General features: G+C 36.6%; 1 protein-coding gene across 6 annotated transcripts in view; it reads right to left on the bottom strand.

Moving 5' to 3' along the window:
• Window positions 1-24,412, bottom strand: part of dtx1 (deltex 1, E3 ubiquitin ligase) — a 44,304-nt gene that overhangs the window by 18,391 nt on the left and 1,501 nt on the right. For all 6 annotated transcript variants that reach the window (XM_067394259.1, XM_067394260.1, XM_067394256.1 and 3 more), the window contains exons 2-3: window positions 22,646-23,308; window positions 6,185-6,905 (exon numbers count right to left, since the gene is read on the bottom strand). In XM_067394259.1, coding sequence (XP_067250360.1) covers window positions 6,185-6,905; window positions 22,646-22,901 — 977 coding nt within the window. In that variant the 5' untranslated portion in view covers window positions 22,902-23,308. The remainder of the gene's footprint in view (window positions 1-6,184; window positions 6,906-22,645; window positions 23,309-24,412) is intronic.

The following is a 24,412-nucleotide window of genomic DNA, read 5'->3' on the forward strand; positions in this document are numbered from 1 at the left end:
AGTCAGTCGCTGTGTTGAACTCTGAAGCCTGTTAGTGTTCATTTAAGCCAAAAATAAGATAACACTGAACTAGATCAGATGTTCTAAAGCTTTTTAGAAAATTAATCCGCTTCAAATACCCTTAGGAAAAGTACTGTACCATTGTACAAAATGATTAACATAGAGATATATCTGAATTACACCATATAATACACTAATTATACATAGGTCTATATTTGTTATTGAAGGCCAACGGCACTAAACTATGAATTCAGATTGAATGATTTGGCTCAAAATGGCCTATTGGTTACGTTATGATGAATAATGAAGATATCTGAAATGTACATCTGGTCAATGGAATTATTCAGTAATAACTCAATGAATTATAACAGCATGACAAGACATAACATGACATAACATGACATAACATGACATAACATGACATAACATGACATAACATAACATAACATAACATAACATAACATAACATAACATAACATTAAATGCCAAGGCATGACAAGACAAGACAAGACAAGACAAGACATGACAAGACAAGACAAGACATAACATAACATGACAAAACATAACATAACATAACATTAAATGCCAAGGCATGACAAGACAAGACAAGACAAGACAAGACAAGACAAGACAAGACAAGACATGACAAGACATAACATAACATGACAAAACATAACATAACATTAAATGCCAAGGCATGACAAGACAAGACAAGACAAGACAAGACAAGACATGACATGACATGACATGACATAACATGACAAGACATAACATAACATAACATAACATAACATAACATTAAATGACAAGGCATAGCATAACATAACATAACATAACATATCATAACAACATGACATAACATGACAAGACATAACATGACAAGACATAACATGACATAAGACAAGACATAACATAATATAACATAACATTATGTCATAACAACACGACATAACATTAAATGCCAAGGCATAACATAACATGACAAGACATACATGACATAACATGACATGACATGACATGACATGACATAACATGACATAAGATAAGACATAACATAACAACATAACATAACATGACAAGACATAACATTAAATGCCAAGGCATAACATAACATAACATAACATGACATAACATGACATAACATGACATAACAACATAACATAACATGACAAGACATAACATGACATGACATGACATGACATAACATGATAAGACATAACATAACATGACAAGACAACATTAAATGCCAAGGCATAGCATAACATGACAAGACATAACATAACATGACATGACATAACAACATAACATGACATGACATGACATGACATGACATAACATAACAACATAACATAACATAACATGATAAGACATAACATAACATGACATGACATGACATAACATAACGTTAAATGACAAGGCATAGCATAACATAACATAACATAACATAATGTCATAACAACATGACATAACATTAAATGCCAAGGCATAACATAACATGACATAACATAACATGACAAGACATACATGACATAACATGACATGACATAACATGACATAACATGATATGACAAGACAAGACATAACATGACATAAGACAAGACATAACATAACATAACATGACAAGACATAACATTAAATGCCAAGGCATAACATGACGTGACGTGAAGTGACATATAACATAACATAACATAACAACATTAAATGACAAGACATAACATAAGAAAAAACAACGTAACATGACAAGACATAATATTAAATGACAAGATAACATAACAACACGACAAGACAAGACATAACATAACATGACAAAGCAGCATTAAAAATGACGAGACATAACATGACAAGACATAATATTAAATGACAAGATAACATAACACGACAAGACAAGACATAACATAACATGACAAAGCAGCATTAAAAATGACAAGACATAACATGACAAGACATAACATAACATAACATAACATAACATAACATAACGTGACATAACATGACATAACATAACATAACATGACATAACATGACAAGACATAACATGACAAGACATAGCATAACATAACAAGACATAACATGACAAGACATAGCATAACATAACATGACATAACATGACATGACATGACATAACATGACATAACATAACATGACAAGACATAACATGACATAACATAACAAGACATAGCATAACATAACATGACATAACATGACAAGACATAACATGACATGACATAACATAACGACAAGACATAACATGACATAACATGACAAGACATAACATGACATAACATAACAAGACATAGCATAACATAACATGACATAACATGACAAGACATAACATGACATGACATAACATAACGACAAGACATAACATGACATGACAAGACATAACATGACAAGACATAACATGACATGACATGACAAGACATAACATGACAAGACATAACATGACGCGAAAACATTAAATGACAAGACATAACACAGCATAACAACATGACAAGACATAACATGACATAATATATAACATAACATAACATAACATAACATAACAACAAGACATAACATAACATTAAATGACTAAGCAACATAATAACATGACAAGACATATATAACATAGGCTAACATAACATGATATGATTCTGCTCAATTTGCCTATTGATTACATTATTATGAATAATGAAGATGTTTAAAATGTACATCTGATCCATGGAATTATTAACTAATAACTCAATGAATAATAAAATAAGATAAAATGAAAATAAAATAAAATAAAATAATAAATCATTTAACCTCAAAACTCTTCAGATATAATAAATCTCACAAACGTTCATGTTCAGATCAATAGTAAAGATTAGTAAGAGCATATATAAGATGAATAAATGATTTGAAATGAGATTTAGCAAAATCTGCAGTCAAGAGGAAAACTGGAAGCTGTTTTGGTGAAAGTACTTTAGATCCTGTACCATAGTAAGCTTGTGTAAGTGCTTTTGGGCATTAGAATCTGTCAGAATCTGCCCTCTAGTGGTGGTGCAAAATCACACAGTAATCAGACTCGGTTGTGCAACACAACTTCCTTCTGTCCGAACTGTGTGTGGAGGTCTCAAAACTTCAAAACCAGAAGCGTTTCTAGCATTTCATCATCAGAAAAAACTGTCCCCGTATTTTGATACTTTTCTTTTTATACTGTTACTGATATGGGATGTAAAGTTGTTCACAAGCTGCATGTGCAATAAAGATCTGCTTCAATGCTGACAAACGACAGAACACATTTCCAAGTTTTGTTTCCTAAAAGGGATTGAAGGTAAATATCATCTGACGCTCTTTTTGTTTTCTGATTTCTGGTACTATTTCAATGTAATCACTAGAAATGATTCAGTACATAAGTGAACTGTCCGAATGAATCAAACTGAATCGCAAACAATTCCAGTGCCTTGTGCAAAGCTGTGTGTGTTTCAGAGTGTGAGTGTGTTTGACTGATTTAACGTCTCAGTGAAAAACACTATTGATTATTTCTCTGTTCAAGACCATCAATCTCTACAAAACTGAAAAGCATCAATAAACAAAGAAAAGAATGATTTGTGACGCAGTAAAAATAATAGAAACCTGTTAAACAGCAAATTGTTAGCCAGACCTCACTATTTAAGAGGTAGTGAATAAAAAAAATGTAATTGTCAATGAGATTTATGAGAGATCCTTAATCTTTGTGTCTGTTCGTGTGTTCATGTCACACAGCTGAGAGATTGACGGTGTTTTATGCACGTGATGCTTCTTTATCTCATGCGATCTGCTTGAGTGTGTGTTTGTTTATGCACATGCACAGGCAGTGTTACACACGTGTGTGTGTGTGTGTGAACCACGCTCATCCTGTGTGTGGAACCGCTCGCCTGGGAACAAAGCAAACTCGTCTGTCTTTACACTCTTTTTCTTTCTGCCTCTCTCCGTATCTGCGCTGCTCTCTGTGATTCTGCTGAAGTGTGTTTGTGGTTTCAGAAATGTGGTTTCATCGTCACTTCACATTTCCTAGGATTTACACCCCTTCATTAGATGCTTTACTGGGTGTGTGTGTCTCTGCTGAGGCTCCGTTTTGCCTTGATCCATTATTCATCTTCCCCCTGTGTATCACAGCCTGGATGGCAAATGATTCACACACACACGCACACACACTCGCATGCGGTTTAACTCGACCAAAGACACACTCAAACTATGATTTTCACACGCTCAGAGGAAAGGACAGGATTTATAGATGCATTACAGCAGTACTGTGTGTGTGTGTGTGTGTGTGTGTGTGTGTGTGTGTGTGTGTGTGTGTGTGTGTGTGTGTGTGTGTGTGTGTGTGTGTGTGTGTGTATGTGTGTGTGTGTGTGTATGTGTGTGTGTGTGTGTGTGTGTGTGTGTGTCTGTGTGTGTGTGTGAGTTAGTGAATGTGTGTGTTTGTGACATATCAGGACACAAATGTGTATAATGACACGGGTATTACAAGGAGAGGGTGACTTATGAGGACATTACCCCATGTCCCCATTTTTCAAAAGGCTTATAAATCATACAGAATTTTTTTTTTTTTTTTTTTGAGAAAAGTAAAAGTTTTCTGTGATGGGTAGGTTTAGGTGTAGGGCGATAGAAAATACGGTTTGTACAGTATAAAAACCATTACGCCTATGGAATAGCCCCACAATTCACAAAAACAAACCTGTGTGTGTGTGTGTGTGTGTGTGTGTGTGTGTGTGTGTGTGTGTGTGTGTGTGTGTGTGTGTGTGTGTGTGTGTGTTTGACTGATTCACTGTCACAGTACAAAAGGACACTATTGATTATTTCCCTGTTCAAGACAATCAATCTCTACAAAACTGAAAAGCACCAATAAACAAAGAAAAGAATGATGCAATAAAGTGCAAACAGCTCAAAATACAGATATTCAAAAGAATCAAATATAACGATAGAATGATAAACGATAGATATAGCAATAGAACAATAGATATAGTGATAGATAGATAGATAGATAGATAGATAGATAGATAGATAGATAGATAGATAGATAGATAGATAGATAGATAGATAGATAGATAGATAGATAGAGACAGAACGACATATAGATAGAACGACAGATAGATATAATGATAGATAAAATGATAGAATGATAGATCGAACGAACAAATGAATGATAGATAGATATAGAATGATAAATAGATTGATAGAATGATAGAACGAATGATAAATAGAACAATAAACAGAATTATATAATGATAGATAGAATGATAGATAGACGAACAAACGAACAAAAGAATGATAGAACGATAGATGGATAGAACAAACAAATGAACGAATTATAGATAGAGAAACGATATAGTGATAGATTGATAAACAGAACAACAGAACGATATAGACAAACGAACGAACGATCGATAGAACGATAGAATGATCAATAGAATGATAGATAGATATAGTGATAGGACCAATGATAAACAGAATGATAGAATGATAGATAGAACGTTAAACAACGAGCGAACAATAGATAGAACAATAGAACAATATAGAACGATAGAATGAGATAGATAGATAGAACAACAAATAGAATGACAGAACAAATGATAGATAGATGGAGAGAGAGAGAGAAAGATAGAATGATTGATAGAACGATAGACAGATAGATAGATAGATAGATAGATAGATAGATAGATAGATAGATAGATAGATAGATAGATAGATAGATAGATAGATAGATAGATAGATAGATAGATAGAATGATAAATAGATTGATAGAATGATAGACCGAATGATAAACAGAACAGTAAACAGAACGATAGAATGATAGATAGAACAAATGATAGAACAATAAATAGAAGGATAGAATTATAGAAGGATAGAACAAACAAACGAATGAACGAATGATAGAGACAATGATAGATATAGTGATAGAATGATAAATAGATTGATAGAAAGAACGATAAATAGAACACTAGATAGACAAGCGAACGAACGAATGATAGATAGAATAATAGATTGATAGAACGATAGAACAATAAATTGAATGGTAAATAGAAGAATAGACAGAAGGAAGGAACGAATGCTTGATAGATAGATAGATAGATAGATAGATAGATAGATAGATAGATAGATAGATAGATAGATAGATAGATAGATAGATAGATAGATAGATAGATAGATAGATAGATAGATAGACGTAATCATGTCTTACCCAGGAGGGATGGATCCTCGGCTCGTCGTCACCGCGATCCGCTGCGTTCCCGGCCGGTTCAGATTATTCTGTCCGTTAATAGTAAGCGCGTGATTGGTCGGAAGCGTCACCAGCGCAGGGGCGCATGGGAAATTCCCCCCGTTCATCTCCATCTTCCCGGCTCCTCCTCCAACGACCTTTATGTTGTTATGGTGTCCCCTGGCAACAGTCGTCGTGGGCGACCAGAGGGAGGTGCCAGCGAAGGTGTTGCTCTGCCTCACAACAGCGGCCGTCTGATTGGCTCCGCCCTCCGTCCCGTACAGTTTCCTCCTCTGTTGCAGGGCCAGGATGGCGTTGGACGCGGCCCGTGTGCTGTGGACCAGCATGCACTGCTGGCAGGTGCACGGGGTGCCCGAGTTGGTGCCCACGGGCCAGGACTGGGATTTGGGGATGGATCCGGCGATGAGTGGATACGCAAGGTCCATCCGCCGGCGAATGCGCCGCTTCCTCTGGCTCTGCCGGTTGGTTTGTGACATGCCGTCGAAGTCCACCAGGTAGCTGAAGCCCAGCGAGCTCAGGTCCAGCCAGGGGTGCTGCTTCTCGTAGGCGTTCTGGATGCTGACGCACAACTCCATGTCATACGCCGTCCAGGATCCACAGTCGTTTTCCCACTCCCATACAATGCCCTTGCCCGGAGACGAGGACGGGTCGTAGAAATTGCGCTGCACGGGACGCATTGTGCCTACAGGAAGAGAGAGAGAACTAATGAAGAACTAATGAACTGATACAAAGCATACCTTTAATTAATGCAGTGTAAGATAAAAGCATCTGCCAATGTAAAGAACTTTAATTATTTTTCAACACATTCTCACTCTGCAATTAATGATGTTCTTCTTCAGTGTTTCTGTCTTGTTTTCCAGCACATTTATCTAAAAAATTCTTAAATTACTGGAGAAGCAAAACGACTAAGGATTTGTTTAATGAAAAATGTATCAAAACGAAGTGAGTTTGTGGCTAAAACAAGAACAAATACATCTGTATCTGCCAATGGAGTCAGAAAAATAAACTTAATTCAAAGAGAAAACAAGATTATTTTTCTGACCCCATTAGAAGATACTGATTCTTGTTTTAATCATAAATATGATATTTTTTTTTATTAAGCAAGACTAAATATCTTAAGTCACTTTGCTTCTTCAGTAAATGTATCTTGATACAGATATTGTGTGATATAAAGTCGCATTAAATTTAGAGAATAAAGTCGTTGTGTCGTTGAGAAGAAACTTGTTAAATTTCAAGAAAAAGTTTAAATAAAATGTTGAGAATAAACTCATTAAATTGAGAATAAAGTCGTGTTTGTTTTGAGAAAAAACTTGTTATATTTAGAAAAAAAGTTAAAATAAAATGTTGAGAATAAACATTAAATTTTGAGAATAAAGTCGTGTTTTTTTTTTCGTGAAAAATGTTGAAATAAAATGTCGAGAACAAACTAATTAAATTTAGAATAAAGTCATTATTTCACAAAAAAAAAAAAAATTGAAAAAAGTTCAAATAAAAAGTTGAGAACAAACATTAAATTTTGAGAATAGTCATTGCTTTCAAGAAAAAAAATCTAAATAAAATTGAGAATGAAGTCGTCATGTTTCGAGAAAAAAAATCTTTAAAGGCGTCCTAGAACTTCTTTTTAAAAGATGTAATATAAGTCTAAGGTGTCCCCTGAATGTGTCTGTGAAGTTTCAGCTCAAAATACCCCATAGATTTTTTTAAATTAATTTTTTTAACTGCCTATTTTGGGGCATAATTAACTATGCACCGATTCAGGCTGCGGCCCCTTTAAATCTCGTGCTCCCAGCCCACAGAGCTCGCGCTTGCCTTGAACAGCATAAACACAGTTTACACAGCTAATATAATCCTCAAATGGATCTTTACAAAGTGTTTGTCATACATGCTGCATGCATGCTTCGGATCATGTGAGTATAGTATTTATTTGGATGTTTACATTTGATTCTGAATGAGTTTGATAGTGCTTCGCGGCTAAAGCTAACATTACACACTGTTGGAGAGATTTATAAAGAATGAAGTTGTGTTTATGAATTATACAGACTGCAAGTGTTTAAAAATGAAAATAGCGACGGCTCTTGTCTACGTAAATACAGTAAGAAACGATGGTAACTTTAACCACATTTAACAGTACATTAGCAACATGCTAACGAAACATTTAGAAAGAAAATTTACAAATATCACTAAAAATATCATGTTATCATGAATCATGTCAGTTATTATTGCTCCATCTGCCATTTTTCGCTATTGTTCTTGCTTGCTTACGTAGTCTGATGATTCAGCTGTGCACAGATCCAGACGTTAATACTGACTGCCCTTGTGTAATGCCTTGAACATGGGCTGGCATATGCAAATATTGGGGGCGTACATATTAATGATCTCGACTGTTACGTAACAATTTTAATTCTAGGGCACCTTTAACTTTGAAGAAGAAAGTTGAAATAAAATGAGAAATAAATATGGCTGCTGTCTCAGATGAGTGTTTGATAAGGAGCTCCAGACAGGACGGACAGTGCGACTGCAGGGACGTGACGGGAGGAAGATGGGCAGAGAAAGAGGAAGAAGAGAGGTGAAGGAGAGCAGCACTGTTTTAAAGCTCATTACAGTCACACACATGAGATCATCACACACACATCAGCACAATCAGCACGACTGACCTTGAATTTTCACAATCCAACCCTGACTTTCCCATCCAGGGCGGATCATAACGGCATCACTGACCTGAGGTCAGACCTCAAAGTGCCACATCCTTAAACTAAATCTGAAACGTTTCGGTACAGCTGCGAACTTTTGCACCAAGTATTTCCCAGTTCCTTATTGGGAATGAATTATTGACAGTGGTTACAGGTGAAGACTCATACACTTTGTTTGTATACGTAAAGACCAAATCAAAGTAGTAAAATGAATCATTCCTTGTCATATTATGATAAAAGAAGACCAACTTATGTGATTTACAACTTTAAAAATGTAAGTTTGTTATAATTGTATCTTATAAATGAACCCATAAATGATGAGGATATGAGAATGCGCTGCATAACAAGAATTACAGTCCACAGATCTGGAGATTTCAGCCTCATTTCCTGGAATTGCATAACTAGATAAAAGTTTCCCGCAGGCCTTATCATGATGGACTGACTCTTCTTCAGTCTCAGTGTGACTTACAGAAAGGTCACGTGTGTAAACGTGAACACGCACACCAAAACACACACATAAATATGCAATGAGCTGTTACAACAGTAAACCACTTCAGTTCCATGGGCTGTGAATCTGTCAAGAGTAATTGCGATTAGGGCTGTATATATAACAGGACGTTCTGTTCTCAGACTTCAACTGAGACCAACACTTGAACACAGAGTTAAGGAAAACACACACACACACACTTTCTCCATGTCCTTCCTGTATGCACTGGTCACATCCTGCCGGATCCTCCGATGATTTTATCCTCATCTGTCCTCTTCCCTGAACCCAAACCTCACACTTTCCCTTTACACTCGCTTCCGGTCACTCATCCTGTCAGTCTGTCTGGACCGTGTGTCTCTGTCTCGGTCACACGGCATCAGACTTCTGACATTTGCATTAAATTTGATCCAATTTTCAGCTTATTCTGGTTAAGACTCGCCCACTTATACAGAAAGAGACCATCTGGCTGACCTGAAAAAGTCATGTACATTAATAAAATCATAAAGATGCATGAGCATTTTTGATGTTATGGGTAGAAACAGAGAGTAATATTCAGTTGCAAAAGAAAAAGTATGTGAACCACTTGCAGAATCTGTGAAAATGTGCAAAATTTTAACAAAATAAGACAGATCATACAAAATGCATGTTATTTTTTATTTAGTACTGTCCTGAGTAAGATATTTTACATAAAAGATGTTTACATCTACATCTAATAAGACAAAAAATAGCTGAATTTATTAAAATAACCCCGTTCAAAAGTTTGTGAATCATTGATTCCTAACACTGTGTGTGGATCCACGACTATATATCTTACTCAGGACAGTATTTGTTAAAATTATTAACATTTTCACAGATTCTGCAAGTGGTTCACATACTTTTTCTTGCAACTGTACATATATACATACTAATATATATCAAATGACTGGAAAAGCCGTTTGGCCTTCGAATATTGTTGTATTTTTATATTTTCATATATTTATATTTCATTATAATGTATAAATTATATAATATTAATTATATATTAAAGATATTTATTATTTTAATTCACCCCCTCAACAACTGAAAACCTGGACATGTGAGGTAGCTTAATTTTACAAGTGATTTCTAGATCTTGAACAGTGATGTAAATTAATAAAATTGTGCATTTTTACACATTTTTGTCCATTTTATACACTTTGCTACTTGCACCAAGCTCATAAGTATTTTATCGAGTAAAAACTGAGAGTAAAAATATATATTTTACTAATATCGAATGACCAGAAAATCAAGAGGCCTTCGAATATTGTTGTCTTTTTATACATTTAACTTTTAAATATTTTTACATTTTATTAATGTATTTATTTATTTACAGTATTTTGTTTATTTTATGATAAGATAAATACAATATAAAATATTTATAAAATAATAATAATTATATATATTAAAGATATTTATTATTTTAATTCACCCTATCAACAACTGAAAACCTCGACATGTGAGGTAGCCTAATTTAAGAAGTGATTTCCAGATCTGGAAAAGTCATGTAAAATAATAAATAAATAAATATATATATAATTTTATTTTTATTTTTTTTACTCTATCAACAACTGAAAACCTGGATATATGACGTAGCCTAATTTTACAAGAGATTTCTGGATTTCTAGATCTGAAAAAGTCATATAAATTTAAAAAAAATTATTTCTAATAATGCCATGCTATAAAATATTTTTAAAATACAGGTAAAAATTGAGAGTAAAACATTTTTTTTTTTTACTAAGAAACCATGAACGACAGGAAAACTTACAGGGCCTTGGAATATTGTTGTAAATAATAGTGGGTTTTAAAAAAACATGGTACAGTTGTACTGTGTCAGATCAGATCTGATAAAAAACAGTATTTGCTGTATGTTAACAAAGGGAACAGAATTGCAAAAAAATTACTTATCAGTTTAGACAAACTCCACATGCGGTTTTATCTAAATACAGATACAGATACAAATAATTTTGCAATTGCAACAGATAGAGATATTGGCTTTGCTCTAGTGTGAATCCTTTGAGGCTGCTAGTTAACAGAGAGTTACTGCAGAGCTTGCAGAAAATAAGGACTTAAAAGACTGTAGCTCTAAGCCATGACTGCAGAAGACCCAAAACACACACACACACACACACACACGTGTAGATGCATCGTGACCGTCCTGCGCCAAAGGAAGTTGGTACAACAAAGTGTCCGCTGCCCCTGTGATGCCCAGTATGTGAGCGATTATGCCCACTTCACTAAACAGATCCACACACATACAGTATATGATGTACTACAGTAAACTCAGAGGGTACAGTAAATGCTTTGCTGTGATGCAGCTCTTGGTGTCAAGTGTTTCAGATAAGACCACTGTATTTCCTGCAAGAAAAACCCAAAACGCATACTCTCACACACACACATGCACACACTCGGTGGAAAACCCCGTGATAAACCAAAGTAGTTCAACACCTCCACTATTCCCACACACTGTCTGGGGTGGAGCCTCTAATCTAACAATCTGGGGGCGGAGCCTGTCATTTTGATGTCTTCAAATCATGTCAGAAAAATTGGATTTAAGATAAACAACCGTCAATGAAAGAATCATAGCGGAGTCAGGGTTATTAATAAAACTATTAAAAAATTAAACCATTAAACAACGTTGTTACGTGCAATATATTAAAAATTAACTGAAATAAAATAAGATAAAAAAAAGTAAAATAAAATAAACTTGGCTAGTTTCCAAGAGAATATTTCTCATTTTCATTTAGTTTAAGTCAAAGTACTAAAATAATAATAAAAAATAAAAAAATGAAATGAGAATATAAACACTATAGACTTTTTAAAACATTATATAAAAAAACTGTATTACTAAAATAAATACAGCATTACAATTAATTAAATTAAAATTAAAATGGAAAATTCAAAACATAAAAAACAATAATAGTATCTCAATGATACTAAAGTAACACAATATTAATCATAAAGATTTTGACATGGTTTTCTAGTTTGTTTTCTAATCAATGTATTGCTAAGCAGAAAAAAATACAAACCCATTTTATTTTTAAATATCATTAATATTATATTAAAGTTTTTAATATTAGTTTTTATATTTTCTATTTTAATTTTAGTAAACATTTTAGTAACTTTGCTGTGTGTATTTGTCATTTGTATTTGTTTTTTTAAAAATATATTATTTTAATGTTTTATGTTATTGTAGTAGTTCAAGTTAATCTAAATAAATTAGAAATTAAATGTTTTTTTCAGTTAACGTTTTTTATTGCAAGTAACAAATATGTATTTTTAATGGTTTCAGTTTTAGTTAATGATAATATTCTTGCTTCAAACTTCATGTAAGAAAGTAAAATAAGCGTAGAACTAGAGGACATGTCATGTTCTGCCTGATTAAAAATTCACCTTGAGACTGCAGATCCTTCTAAGAGCACCTTTGGCTGTCATTCCTAATGAGCAAAGTGGAAACTGTGTCCGTACGCTACTCCATTTTGGATCGGCCGCATGGGGAGCTGCTGCCAAAAAGCATCTGGCTGAAATTATTCATTCCACCAGTCAAGACAAGACAAGTGCTGACCAGAGAGAAAGAGAGAGAGAGCAAGAGCGAGGGGAGGAGTCTTGGCTCTCCTACATCACCTTTACTGGTTAATTGTTTTAAAATGCTTCAGTGTGCAAACGTGATAATAATACAGAAGAGGCTGCTGTAATGAACTGCCCTGCAAGTACAACAACTCATCTGTCAGACGGCCTGTAAAACACACACATGACAACTAAAGCTGAGGTGTGTGCTGTATAAATATTCTGACCCAACCAATGGCGTGAGTTTGGGGCGGGGCTACCTGTGTGCCTGACAAATAGAAAATAAGAAGCAGAGCGGAAGAAACAGAGAAAAGTTGCTACTTTGGTGCATATGGGAGTGGCAGATTTTAGTTGTCACAGAACTGCTAAATCTCCAACCTTCCATTTTAAACAATGGAAAATAGAGTGACAGAGCTCGTAATAAAACAAGAATAAACATTAGCTTGACTTTACAGAGATGGTGAGAACGGAGCGATTTGAAATGTCATAAAAGCGACGTAAAGATGGTGTTTTTATGACTCAACAGGTGAGTAAGGTGTTTTATTGAACAGATAAACTGCCATATGTATCTCTCTAACAGAGTTCAGTGTAAAGCATAATCTGTTGTGAAGATCATTTCATTTTGGTTGTTGTAGCTGTGCTGGAATTTATTTTTAAGGAAGTGTCTATTAATGGGTAAAACTAGAGTAATGTCTTCAGCTAGTCAGCGTGAGATAATTTCCATCTAAACTGTTTATATCCCTTAAGCCTAGTAATGAGTGTTTTATAAGCAGGATAACCATATTCATCCACACAATCACGCAGAGCCGAAACAAAACCAAAACAATGTTCTTCCACAAAATGCATGTAGTTTTTTTTTTTTTTTTTAACCGCTAAAAGTTACATAGTGCCCTTTTCACAAGATGTAATATCAGTCTCTGGTGTCTCCAGAATGTGTGTGTGAAGTTTCAGCTCAAAATCCCCCACAGATCATTTATTATAGCTTGTTAAATTTGCCCCTATTTGGGTTTGAGCAAAAACACGCCTTTTTTGTGTGTGTCCCTTTAAATGCAAATGAGCTGCTGCTCCCGCCCCCTTTCCAGAAAAGGGCGGCGCTTTAACAGCTTATTCTTCGATGAGTTGATTCAACTCATCCACTAGCATGTGCCGTCATGTTAATCTTTTGTGTTGAATTGACCCTCGTTTGTGAAGCATGACGGCATGGCAACAACACTCTAATACAACAACTCTTCCTCTTCTCTAAGGGGCCGTTCACATATCGCGCCTAATAAAGCATCGAAAGCACTGCCGCGGCGCTTTCTCTTCCTTTCCACAAGCACAAGTGATGTCACCAACCTGGGAAGAAGCTTGTTGTAGTCCCTACCAGCCGTTTGTTGTAGTCCTTAAACAGAGATTTCTGTAAAAGAAAATATCTCCTTTGCATTGAACCTTGAGTGTCGTAACTTTGCAGATGTTGTTTATGATCAAACAGCAACATTACACACTAACTAAAGTTAAAAAAGTGAAATCATAATCAACCACCCCTTTAAGCCTTACCAATTTAAATATCCAAGCACAACAAGACACGAAAGAAAACTTAATTCAGTACTCACATGCAGTGAAAGAATTTTCTGTGCGAAAACATCCGAAGCGTGCGCCTAGAAAGCTGCCTCTCAGACACCGTGTGAACACTGAATTGAGTTCTCTTTTATGTCTTCTTGCACTTGAACAGACAAACTCTCTCAAAATTGTGTCAAAATGCCCGTCTTGGTGAGTATTCCAGTAAACACAGTCGGTTATGTCTTAAGAGAAAACTTGTGTAACAGTTTATTGGATCCGTGCAGCTCTTAAAGTAACGGCAGCCTAATGAACCTATTTTTGCCTGTGTCCTTAAAGGATTCGTTCATTTCAAAATTCAAATTTCCTGATAATTTACTCACCCCCATGTCATCCAAGATGTTTATGTCTTTCTTTCTTCAGTCGAAAAGAAAGTTTTTTGAAGAATACATTCCAGGATTTTTCTCCATATATCACACATGATCTTTCTAACGTGATTACGCCATGCGTGGCGCATCGCAGAGCAGGGCAAGATGAGCATTTGTGGTTAAAAAGTATATACATTTTCATTTTGTTTAGAAAATAACCACTGGTTTCTCTAGATAAGACTCTTATTCCTCGTCTGGGATCATGTAGAGCTCTTTGAAGCTGCACTGAAACTGACATTTGGACCTTCAACCCGTTGAACCCCAGTGAAGTCCACTATATGGAGAAAAATCCTGGAATGTTTTCATCAAAAACCTTCATTTCTTTTCAACTGAAGAAAGAAAGACATGAACATCTTGGATGACATGGAGGAGAGTAAATTATCAGGAAATTTTAATTCTGAAGTGAACTAATGCTTTAATGTTCATCTAAAAACCAAAAAGATTTTGGAACAATTTATTGTGTCCTTACTCAATAAAATGTTGTTCATCCGCTTGCTGGGAAACTGCTGCTATAGACTTTACCTATATATAAGTTTCATTCTCAGTAAGAATTCGCAGGTATGAGACTCTGCACGCAAATGCCCTACAAAAAACACTAACACAATACAAACCTGCATTCAAAGAACACACACTAACACGTTTGTGACCACACACACCACAACATTCACACATCAGCTCTGATGAGTTTCTCACGCTCAAAACAGAGCTGTGGAAATCTTACCATGACAACTACCCATCCTTGAGGGTAAACGGAAACATCACAGTTGAACACACTCATACACAACACAATCAATCAATCAATCAATCAATCACAGGCGTAGCCATCATTGTACCTGATCCCTCCACCTCTAGAAGTGACTTTAAACACTACTTTCTGGCAGATAAACTACTGGACACCAGCATGAAGGGCAAAAAGCAGCCAGAGGCATGAAACAAAAACTTTATGACCAAGCAGAAGCATCTGCCAAATGACTGCTTTAGCACTCGACTGAATGAAAGCATTACACACTAATCCTATTGGCTAACGCTCACCTTCTAACATCTGCCTTTCAGCAAATCAGATATCACATAACTTAATTAATATTCATGAGCCAAGCCATGGCGCAGACCACAGGCTGTTCTGTTTGAATTAAAGACACAAAAAATTAGTCACACTATAAATTAGCTTGCCGCCGACATACGAGCATTTCTAGGTGTTCGTCAGGGTCAGCAGAAGGCGTGTTCTGTGAAAAAAAACTTAATGCAAATGACAACTATGTGACGCCTGCTGCAGTTTACATACAATCTCAATCTCCAGCAGAACCTTTATTTCTATGCATTTATCCAAAGCAACTTGCATTCAAGCTATACATTTTTCCAACTCATGCATTCCCTGGGAATCAAACCCATGACATTGTAAGTGCCATGCTGAACTGTTTGTGCTTCAGGAAAGCTGCATAACTGGTTAGTTTAGTTTTAAAACTTATTTTTAATATTGATTGGCTGATGAGATTTATACTGTGATTTATAATGCATCCTTGAATACAACACTGTATATCTCTGGCCAGTCCATTGAGCAAAACAAATGATTGCAGTGTCACTTTACAAATCTGTGTTAAACGTGTAAGAGAAGACATCTACAGCACTGCAGAAAACCACAGACTCTCTCCTGAGACAAACAGACCGATTCAGTCTGGCCAAAGATCAAACCCCATTCAAACACACACAATCACATCTGACACAGTCTCTGCACTGCTGTTCATCACAGACAATCAATCTGTACCTCTGTTGTCATTCCTTATTAGAGATGAGATGAAACCTCAAACAGTCAGTATTAAAGTTGAGTGTGTGCGTCATCCTGCAGCGTTTGTGCTCCAGACACAAATAATTCCCTGAAACCCTGTGTGTTGTTGAGGAGAGAATGCTGCTACTTTACTAAGTGATCAGATGCACCACTTTTACCTGTTGGACCCTAAAACAGGTAAAAAATATCCCACAGATGCACATAGAAGCAACCCAGAACACCTTAGAAACCCCTAGCAACGCCTTGGCAACCATCCACAGCACCATAGCAACTGCATAGCACCACCAGTCAGAACACACTAGCTACTGTTCCACATTGCAACATGCTAAAAACTATTTAGGAAAGGCTGGCAACTGAATAAAAACATGCTTAAAACCTTCTTAGAAACCACATAGCAACACCCTGGCAACCACCCACAGCACCATAGTAACTGAATAGCAACACCCTGGCAACCAGTCAGAACACACTTGAAATTGTACAGCAACATGCAAAAATAAATTGAGAAAACTCTTGCAACTGCAAAAAAACAACCTTAAAACCACTTTAGAACCCACATAGCAATGCCTTGGCAACCATCCAAAGTACCATAGCAACTGCGTAGCAAAACCCTAGCTACTGCATAGTAGTGTTGTCAAAAGTACCGACTTCGGTACCTATCGGTACTGAAACTTTAAAAACGTGACGCTTTGAGCGCTGTTGAGCGGATTCATAAACATCTCTGATTGGCCATTGTGTTGACACGCTCATCGGATATGCCTGTGATTGGCTAAAAAGATCAACGCGTGGGAGCATTTGAAAGCTCACGGAAGTGTTTGAATTTGAAAGCGTTTTGAAAGTGGGAGCGTGAGCGATTGAAAGCAGGCGTCTAACAGTGGACCGATCCGCGATAGGCGCCTGCTTTCAAACACTCCCGTGTGTATCTGTGTAAGCGCTTAGTGAAGAGATTAATTGATGACTATTTACAACGTTTTTACAGCGTTGATCATTGAAGCCTATCACAGACATATCCGATGAGCCGTGAAAACAACGGCCAATCAGAGATGTTTACGAATCCACTCAACAGCGCTCAAAGCATCACGTTTTTAAAATTTCAGTACAGACTAGGTACCGAAGTCGGTACTTTTGACAACACTACTGCATAGCAACTTGATAAAATCATTTAGAAAACCCTAGCAACTGCATAAAACATCCTTAAAACCACCTTAGAAACCACTCAGCAACACCCTGACAACCATCCACTGCACCATACCAACTGCGTAGCAACACCCTGGCAACCAATAAGAACACCCTAGCTACTGTATTGCAACATGCTACTATAATTTAGAAACCCCTCCCAAATGCATAAACATAACTTGAAAACACCTTGGAAATCACATAGCAATGCCCTGGCAACCATCCACAGCACCATAGCAACTGCATAGCAACACCCTGGCAACCAGTCAGAACACACTAGCTACTATTCCGCATCGCAACATGCTAAAAACCATTTAGAAAAGCCTGGAAACTAAATAAAAACATGCTTAAAACCACCTTAGAAACCACATAGCAACAACTTGACAACCATCCAAAGCACCATAGCAACTATGTAGCAACACCCTGGAAACCAATAAGAACACACTTGATATTGTATAGCAACATGCAAAAAAAACAAGAGAGAGAGAGAGAGAGAGAGAGAGAGAGAGAGAGAGAGAGAGAGAGAGAAATCTCTTGCGAATGCATAAAAATGTGCTTAAAACCACCTTAGAACCGGATAGCAACGCCTTGGCAACTAGTCCAAACATGCTAGCTATTGTTCTGTAGAACAACATGCTAAAAAAACATTTAGAAATCCCTAGCAATTGTATGAAACCATGACAAAAAAGCACCTTAGCAACCACAAAGTGATGGCCTGGAAGATTTGATCAGATTTACCTCATTTCTCTGCAGGGCTGAGGGCTGATGTCAGTGTGACCTTAGTGACCAGCTGCTGTTTATTAGACACCGTACCATACTGCATACTTACTGCACATGAGGAAACTGACAGATCCAACACCACCACGACTACACACACACTCACACACAGATAAATCTCAGAACACTAAGTCTATTAAGAGAGCTCCATCTGGAAGAACCAGGACACCTAAAATAAGCATGCATACATACAATTCATGGTCCAAGATTTTACACACATGCGAGATAAAATGCAGTAACTACCGAAAACAATGAAACACAAAAATCTCTTTATAGTTTTCTTATTATTGAATTTTGAATGATTTGACATCAGTTTTCTGATCAAAGTTCAGTCAAGCCCATCTAATCTGAGACAACTCATTTTAGTTGTCATAACTCAAAATTAATTTTGAGTAATTTTACTTAATAACTCAATTCCCAAATGGAAGGAAGGTTTTATCAGATTTAACTCAAGTCTAATGGTTATATCTAACAATAGTTAAGCAAACCCACACAAACACACATAAATGACAACACAGCTTAGACATATTGCTTTTAGATAATCCCCATTATAATGACTAAACACCATAAAAGAAAACTTTATGCATGTTTAGAGTGTTTAAAAACTCCCAAAGGGAGGTTTTGACAGTTTTAGTTCACTTCTGGGGACAATTTTGTCCCACAAGTATAACTAAAATTAAATCAATCCCACACACACACACACAGAGAGAGAGAGAGCATCTGGAAGTTGGTGAAGCAGTGTAAAAACAAATTCATCATACAATTTTAAGCTTTCACAAATTAGCCAGAAGTCTGAGTCTGTGGCACATTTTTACTTTCAGATACTTCCATATAAACAACCTTCCTGTGCCCATTTTTGAATTCACATGCTGGTTAGTACCAGTGGCGCCTGCAGCTGTACGGCCTGTGCATACCTTGAGAGGGCGCTAATTCATGCCGTTTTTATTTTTTACATAATTTTTAAATTGATTATTAAAATCTCTCTGCGAACACTCATGACATATTAAGAGAGCAAGAGAGAATGAAAATAAATAATGTGTTTATGTGCATCCATGGGTGGGCGTGGGGGATATGGGTGAAAAGAAATCTGATTGGCTAGTTTAGTTTCGTCGTTTTTTTCCACACATGAAAAATGACGTTACAGATAATGTTAACAGCTAAATTCAACTAAAACATTTGCAAAAAGGCCTAAAACTATTGAGTAGGGATGGAGAAATGAAGCCTATTAAATCTTTGAAGCTTTCCTCTAAATGGTTCGGGAAAAGGTTAGCATCAAGAGTGTCGAAAACAGCGCCATCTTGTGGCAGGTAAAATGTACGGCACCCATAAACTTGAGTGTGCGATTCCATTGTTTTATCCATTAAGCACAAACAAAAGCCTGACGATGCTAAATGTGTTTATTTAAATAATATAATTCACATATTAAAGTCTGGCAATAGATGAAATAATTAGGCCTCTAATAATATAATGATACTAATGCATACTGAGTTGTTTGAGGCAAGTAAATTGTGCTGTTATTTTATTGTAAATACTGTTTATATGACTATAGGCTTATATATATTTAAAATGTTTAGTAAATAGACTCCATATGGTCTGGGTTCAAACATTCAGACACGCAAAGTGAAGTTTCACTTGACTAGAAAAAAATGCGAGGATCGTTTCTCTGAAAACATACCCACATTTCGGGACAAAGCTGCTCAGAGACAACATAAAAAAACAAAACAAAAAATTCAAGAAGCATTAAGCAGTGCAGTTACATGCATTGGATTTTCTAAGTGGGGAACATGAAAGAGACAGTCGATCGCTCGATGTGTACAGCATTAGATCGTTCCCACCAACTCACTGATTGATTTAATCGGGACACCAACATTCAGATCACATTGATGTCACTCATCAGATCAATGTTCAGAGTCATTGTGGTTTGATAAAGAAACGCTGACTCAAACCAATGCGAGGAAATCTGTAGAAATATTTTTACTAATACCATCTGGTGATGTTATTTCCACGGAAATGACACACTTCGCCATTAAAAGATGTGCACAACACATAAACATGCACCAAAATAACACACAGCTCTGTTTTCCACGGAGCATCCCATGTGTCCTAATTTAACCCTGAACTGTTCTACTTTAGGTCATGTTCTCTCATGAGGGAAAACAGTGGCCTGCGGCAATGGCATCATGCGAACGGAGAGCCCTGGGGACGTGCCGATCTGTGTGTGTGTGTGTGTGTGTGTGTGTGTGTGTGTGCGGAGAGGGACGGTCTTCTGAGAATATCAGCTCTTGGTTGGAACTGCACAGATTTTCCAAACAGTCCAAAAACCCTGAAGCTTTCTTTGTTCATCGAGTTGACTTCAAATGCAGCACACACTAGAACATGAGAACATCTCAGTCTCTCCGCTGACGCTCTTTTCTGACTGTTTAACCTTGAAAGGTGTGCTTTTGATGTGTGGGAAATTTAGTAAGTTGTTATTCAGCTAGTCATTTAGCAGTTCACACATTCACATTCAGTTCAAATCCACTTCACATGCACTATAAAAAATGACTCTCTTTATTTAATATCTAAACATTCTTAAATAAAGACGCATTTACTCCAGAAGCAAAGTGTTTAAAAGGTCTTGTTTAATATTTAAAGGGGTGGTTGATTATGATTTGATGTTTTTAACTTTAGTTAGTGTGTAATGTTGCTGTTTGAACATAAACAACATCTGCAATGTAAAGACACTCAAAGTTCAATGCAAAGAGATATTTTCTTTTACAGAAATCGATTTTTAAACGGCTGGTAGGGACTACAATGAGCTTCTTTCTGTATTAGTGACATCATAATCCTAAAATTTACATAAACCCCGCCCCCGAGAACACACAACAAAGGGGGTGAGGCCATGTGAGCGTTGCTGACATGCCGTCATTTTACTCCGGACTGCTTCACAAACGAGGGTCAATTCAACACAAAAGATGAACATGACGGCACATGCTAGTGGATGAGTTGAATCAACTCCACAGCAACTACATCAATTTATCCACTAACCATTCAGAAACGTCTAAAAGTTGTAACTTCTTCCTGAGTCTCTCCATCAGTGTCGACTCCGGTTTGAACAATGTAAGGCTGAACACTTTCCTCATTTTGGCTGCGTGAGATTCTCCAGCTTTGTTGTTGTTGAGCTGCTAAAGCTCCGCCCTCTTCTGGAAAGCAGCAGCTCATTTGCATTTAAAGGGACACACACAAAAACGGCGTGTTTTTGTTCACACCCAAATAAGGGCAAATTTAACAAGCTATAATAAATGATCTGTGAGGGATTTTGAGCTGAAACTTCACACACACATTCTGGAGACACCAGAGACTAATATTACATCTTGTAAAAGGGGCATTATAGTTCCCCTTTAAACTGTACCAAAACTAAGTGAGTTTATGATTAAAATAAGAAATTCAATTCAAAAGACACCACTGATAGATATTTTGTTCTTGTTTTAAGCATAAACTCACTAAATTTGATATTTTCAGAAAGAAATACTATTTCCTTCTCAATTAAATGCATCCCTGTGGTGAAAATCAAGTTTTTAGTGTTGTTTATATATCTGTTTTTAATGTGCTTTAAGGCGGGGCTAATTTGCATATTCATAGAACTGCGTATACTAAATGAGGCAAGGGTGTAGAGTTACATTCAAGCTATTTTAAGGCATAAAGAATTAAAAAAAAAAACATTTAAATATGTCATTTTGGTGATCAAAGATAAGTTTTAAGGGATACAATTATTGACTACAGTGGAACTTTTTTACATTTGTACTGGAAAACATAAACACTGAATAAGAAAATCTATTTTTTGCAGTGCATGTGAAGTGGATTTGAATTGAATGTGAATGTGTGAACTCGCCTAAACACTTACTAAAGTTCCCACTCACCTTTCTAAACATCCAGGAAAAGTGCATCAGCGGAGAGATTTATTTGCAGTGTGTATCTGAGACTCACCTGTGTCTTGTCTGAACTGATGCATGGACTGCAGGTCTATGACGTACGGCGCGAGCTGCGGATCCACCTGTCCCAGTATGACGGTCCCACGTGCGTCTCCCTTCAGGACGTTTTCGATGTGATGGCAAACAGCGGCGCTGTACGGCCTCCAGCGGCCATGTTCATTCATCCATTCCCAAACCACCACCCTCGCCATGCTCTGAGACGAGTATCCGCCTCCCAGCGAAACCAGGACCCCGGAGCCGGGTCGAGCCATTGGATTCAACTCCACACCAACAGCAGGCAGAACAGAATTTGAGAGAATGTAAGCAGGAAATAACCTTCCAAGAAAATGATCTTAATAAAAAGACACTGTGAACATTCCGAAATTACACGAGCTGCTGTGGAAGTCAATGCACGTCCTGCAGCAAAATGAAATCGCCGCTGCTCTGTTCACATTAGGCATTCGCCGATGTAATTCAGTTTGCCCACATAAACTAGATTAGTCTCTAGTATTCCAGCTCTGGAAGTAATCATGCTCTCCAAAGTAACTCCTCCTCAGAAGAATAATCCAGAATAGATGATCTGGGATATGCAGTGGGATCTAGTTTTGAAGGAGTCACTGTTAGTGATGCTCAGAAAATCCAGTCCAGTTTTCTGGTCTAGTCTGAAGTAATATCACGTCTAATGAAACACATGGAAAAAAGAGAGAGAGAGACAATTTCATTTAATTGAAGGTCACACTAAATAGCTGTAGAGTTATAATTAAGGCCGTGTGTCCACCAAAGCTTGTAACGATACGGAATATCCGCGGAAGTGTCTCATTTCACAGATTCTATTTTGTTCCATTATTATGCTTGTTGTTGTCATCTTTTGACATTCTACAATTAGAATGTGTCGGGTGGTCGGTGTTGTGTTTGTCCCGCCCCTCCTCCACTCTGATTGGACGGCTACAAAGTGACAGTGATGAGTGCAACAAAAAGTTTAACAAATCTTCAACTCGAGGCGACTGTAAAAAACGCAGAGCGTGAAAAGATGCTCAGCACCTCGTTACGCTCCTGGTGTTTAAAAAACGTGGCGCTCCCATTGAAAACGATTGGAAAAGTATACTAGCCGCTGGAAAAAAATGCTTTGGTGGACAAACGGCCTATGGGGCCGTTCACACAGAATGCATACTTTCCATTGCACCAGATGGACGTTACGTTCGTGTCTCGCATCTTTTGCAGCGCCTCGTTTTTAAGACGCTGTGTCAAGTTAAAAGAGTTTCAACTTTTACACGCAGCACCGCACATCAATGTAAGTTCCAAAACAGTGGACCAATCAGAAGAGCTCAGAGTGCTGCGAGCTTCTGTTTACAGTAGCAAGTTGGTGTGGCAACTGTTTTATTTTTTCGTTATTGTCCCAAAAGCACGTCTCAAGACCCTCGCATTCTGCACTCCACTTTTTTTTTAAACAATTTTGACGCAAAGACTTTTTGCCATTTTTATATTGCATTAACACCATTTAAATTAAAAATTGTGATTGCTTTCATGTAAAATTATTTAGTTTTATAGTAAAATATACAACAATTTGATTTATTAAATGATATCGTGAAAAGTGCTATACAAATAAATGTGAATTGAATTTGATTTATTATTGAACTGGAATGTCTCAGATGCATTATGGAGCTTCAAATTTTAAATACATTTGTGACCCTGGACCACAAAACAATACATTGTATGGGTCAAAATTATCGCCAAAAAACATTAGGATATTACATAAAGATCATGTTCCATGAATTTCCTACCT

The sequence above is a fragment of the Chanodichthys erythropterus genome, chromosome 9, assembly GCF_024489055.1.
Source record: "Chanodichthys erythropterus isolate Z2021 chromosome 9, ASM2448905v1, whole genome shotgun sequence".
Classification (NCBI taxonomy): domain Eukaryota; kingdom Metazoa; phylum Chordata; class Actinopteri; order Cypriniformes; family Xenocyprididae; genus Chanodichthys; species Chanodichthys erythropterus.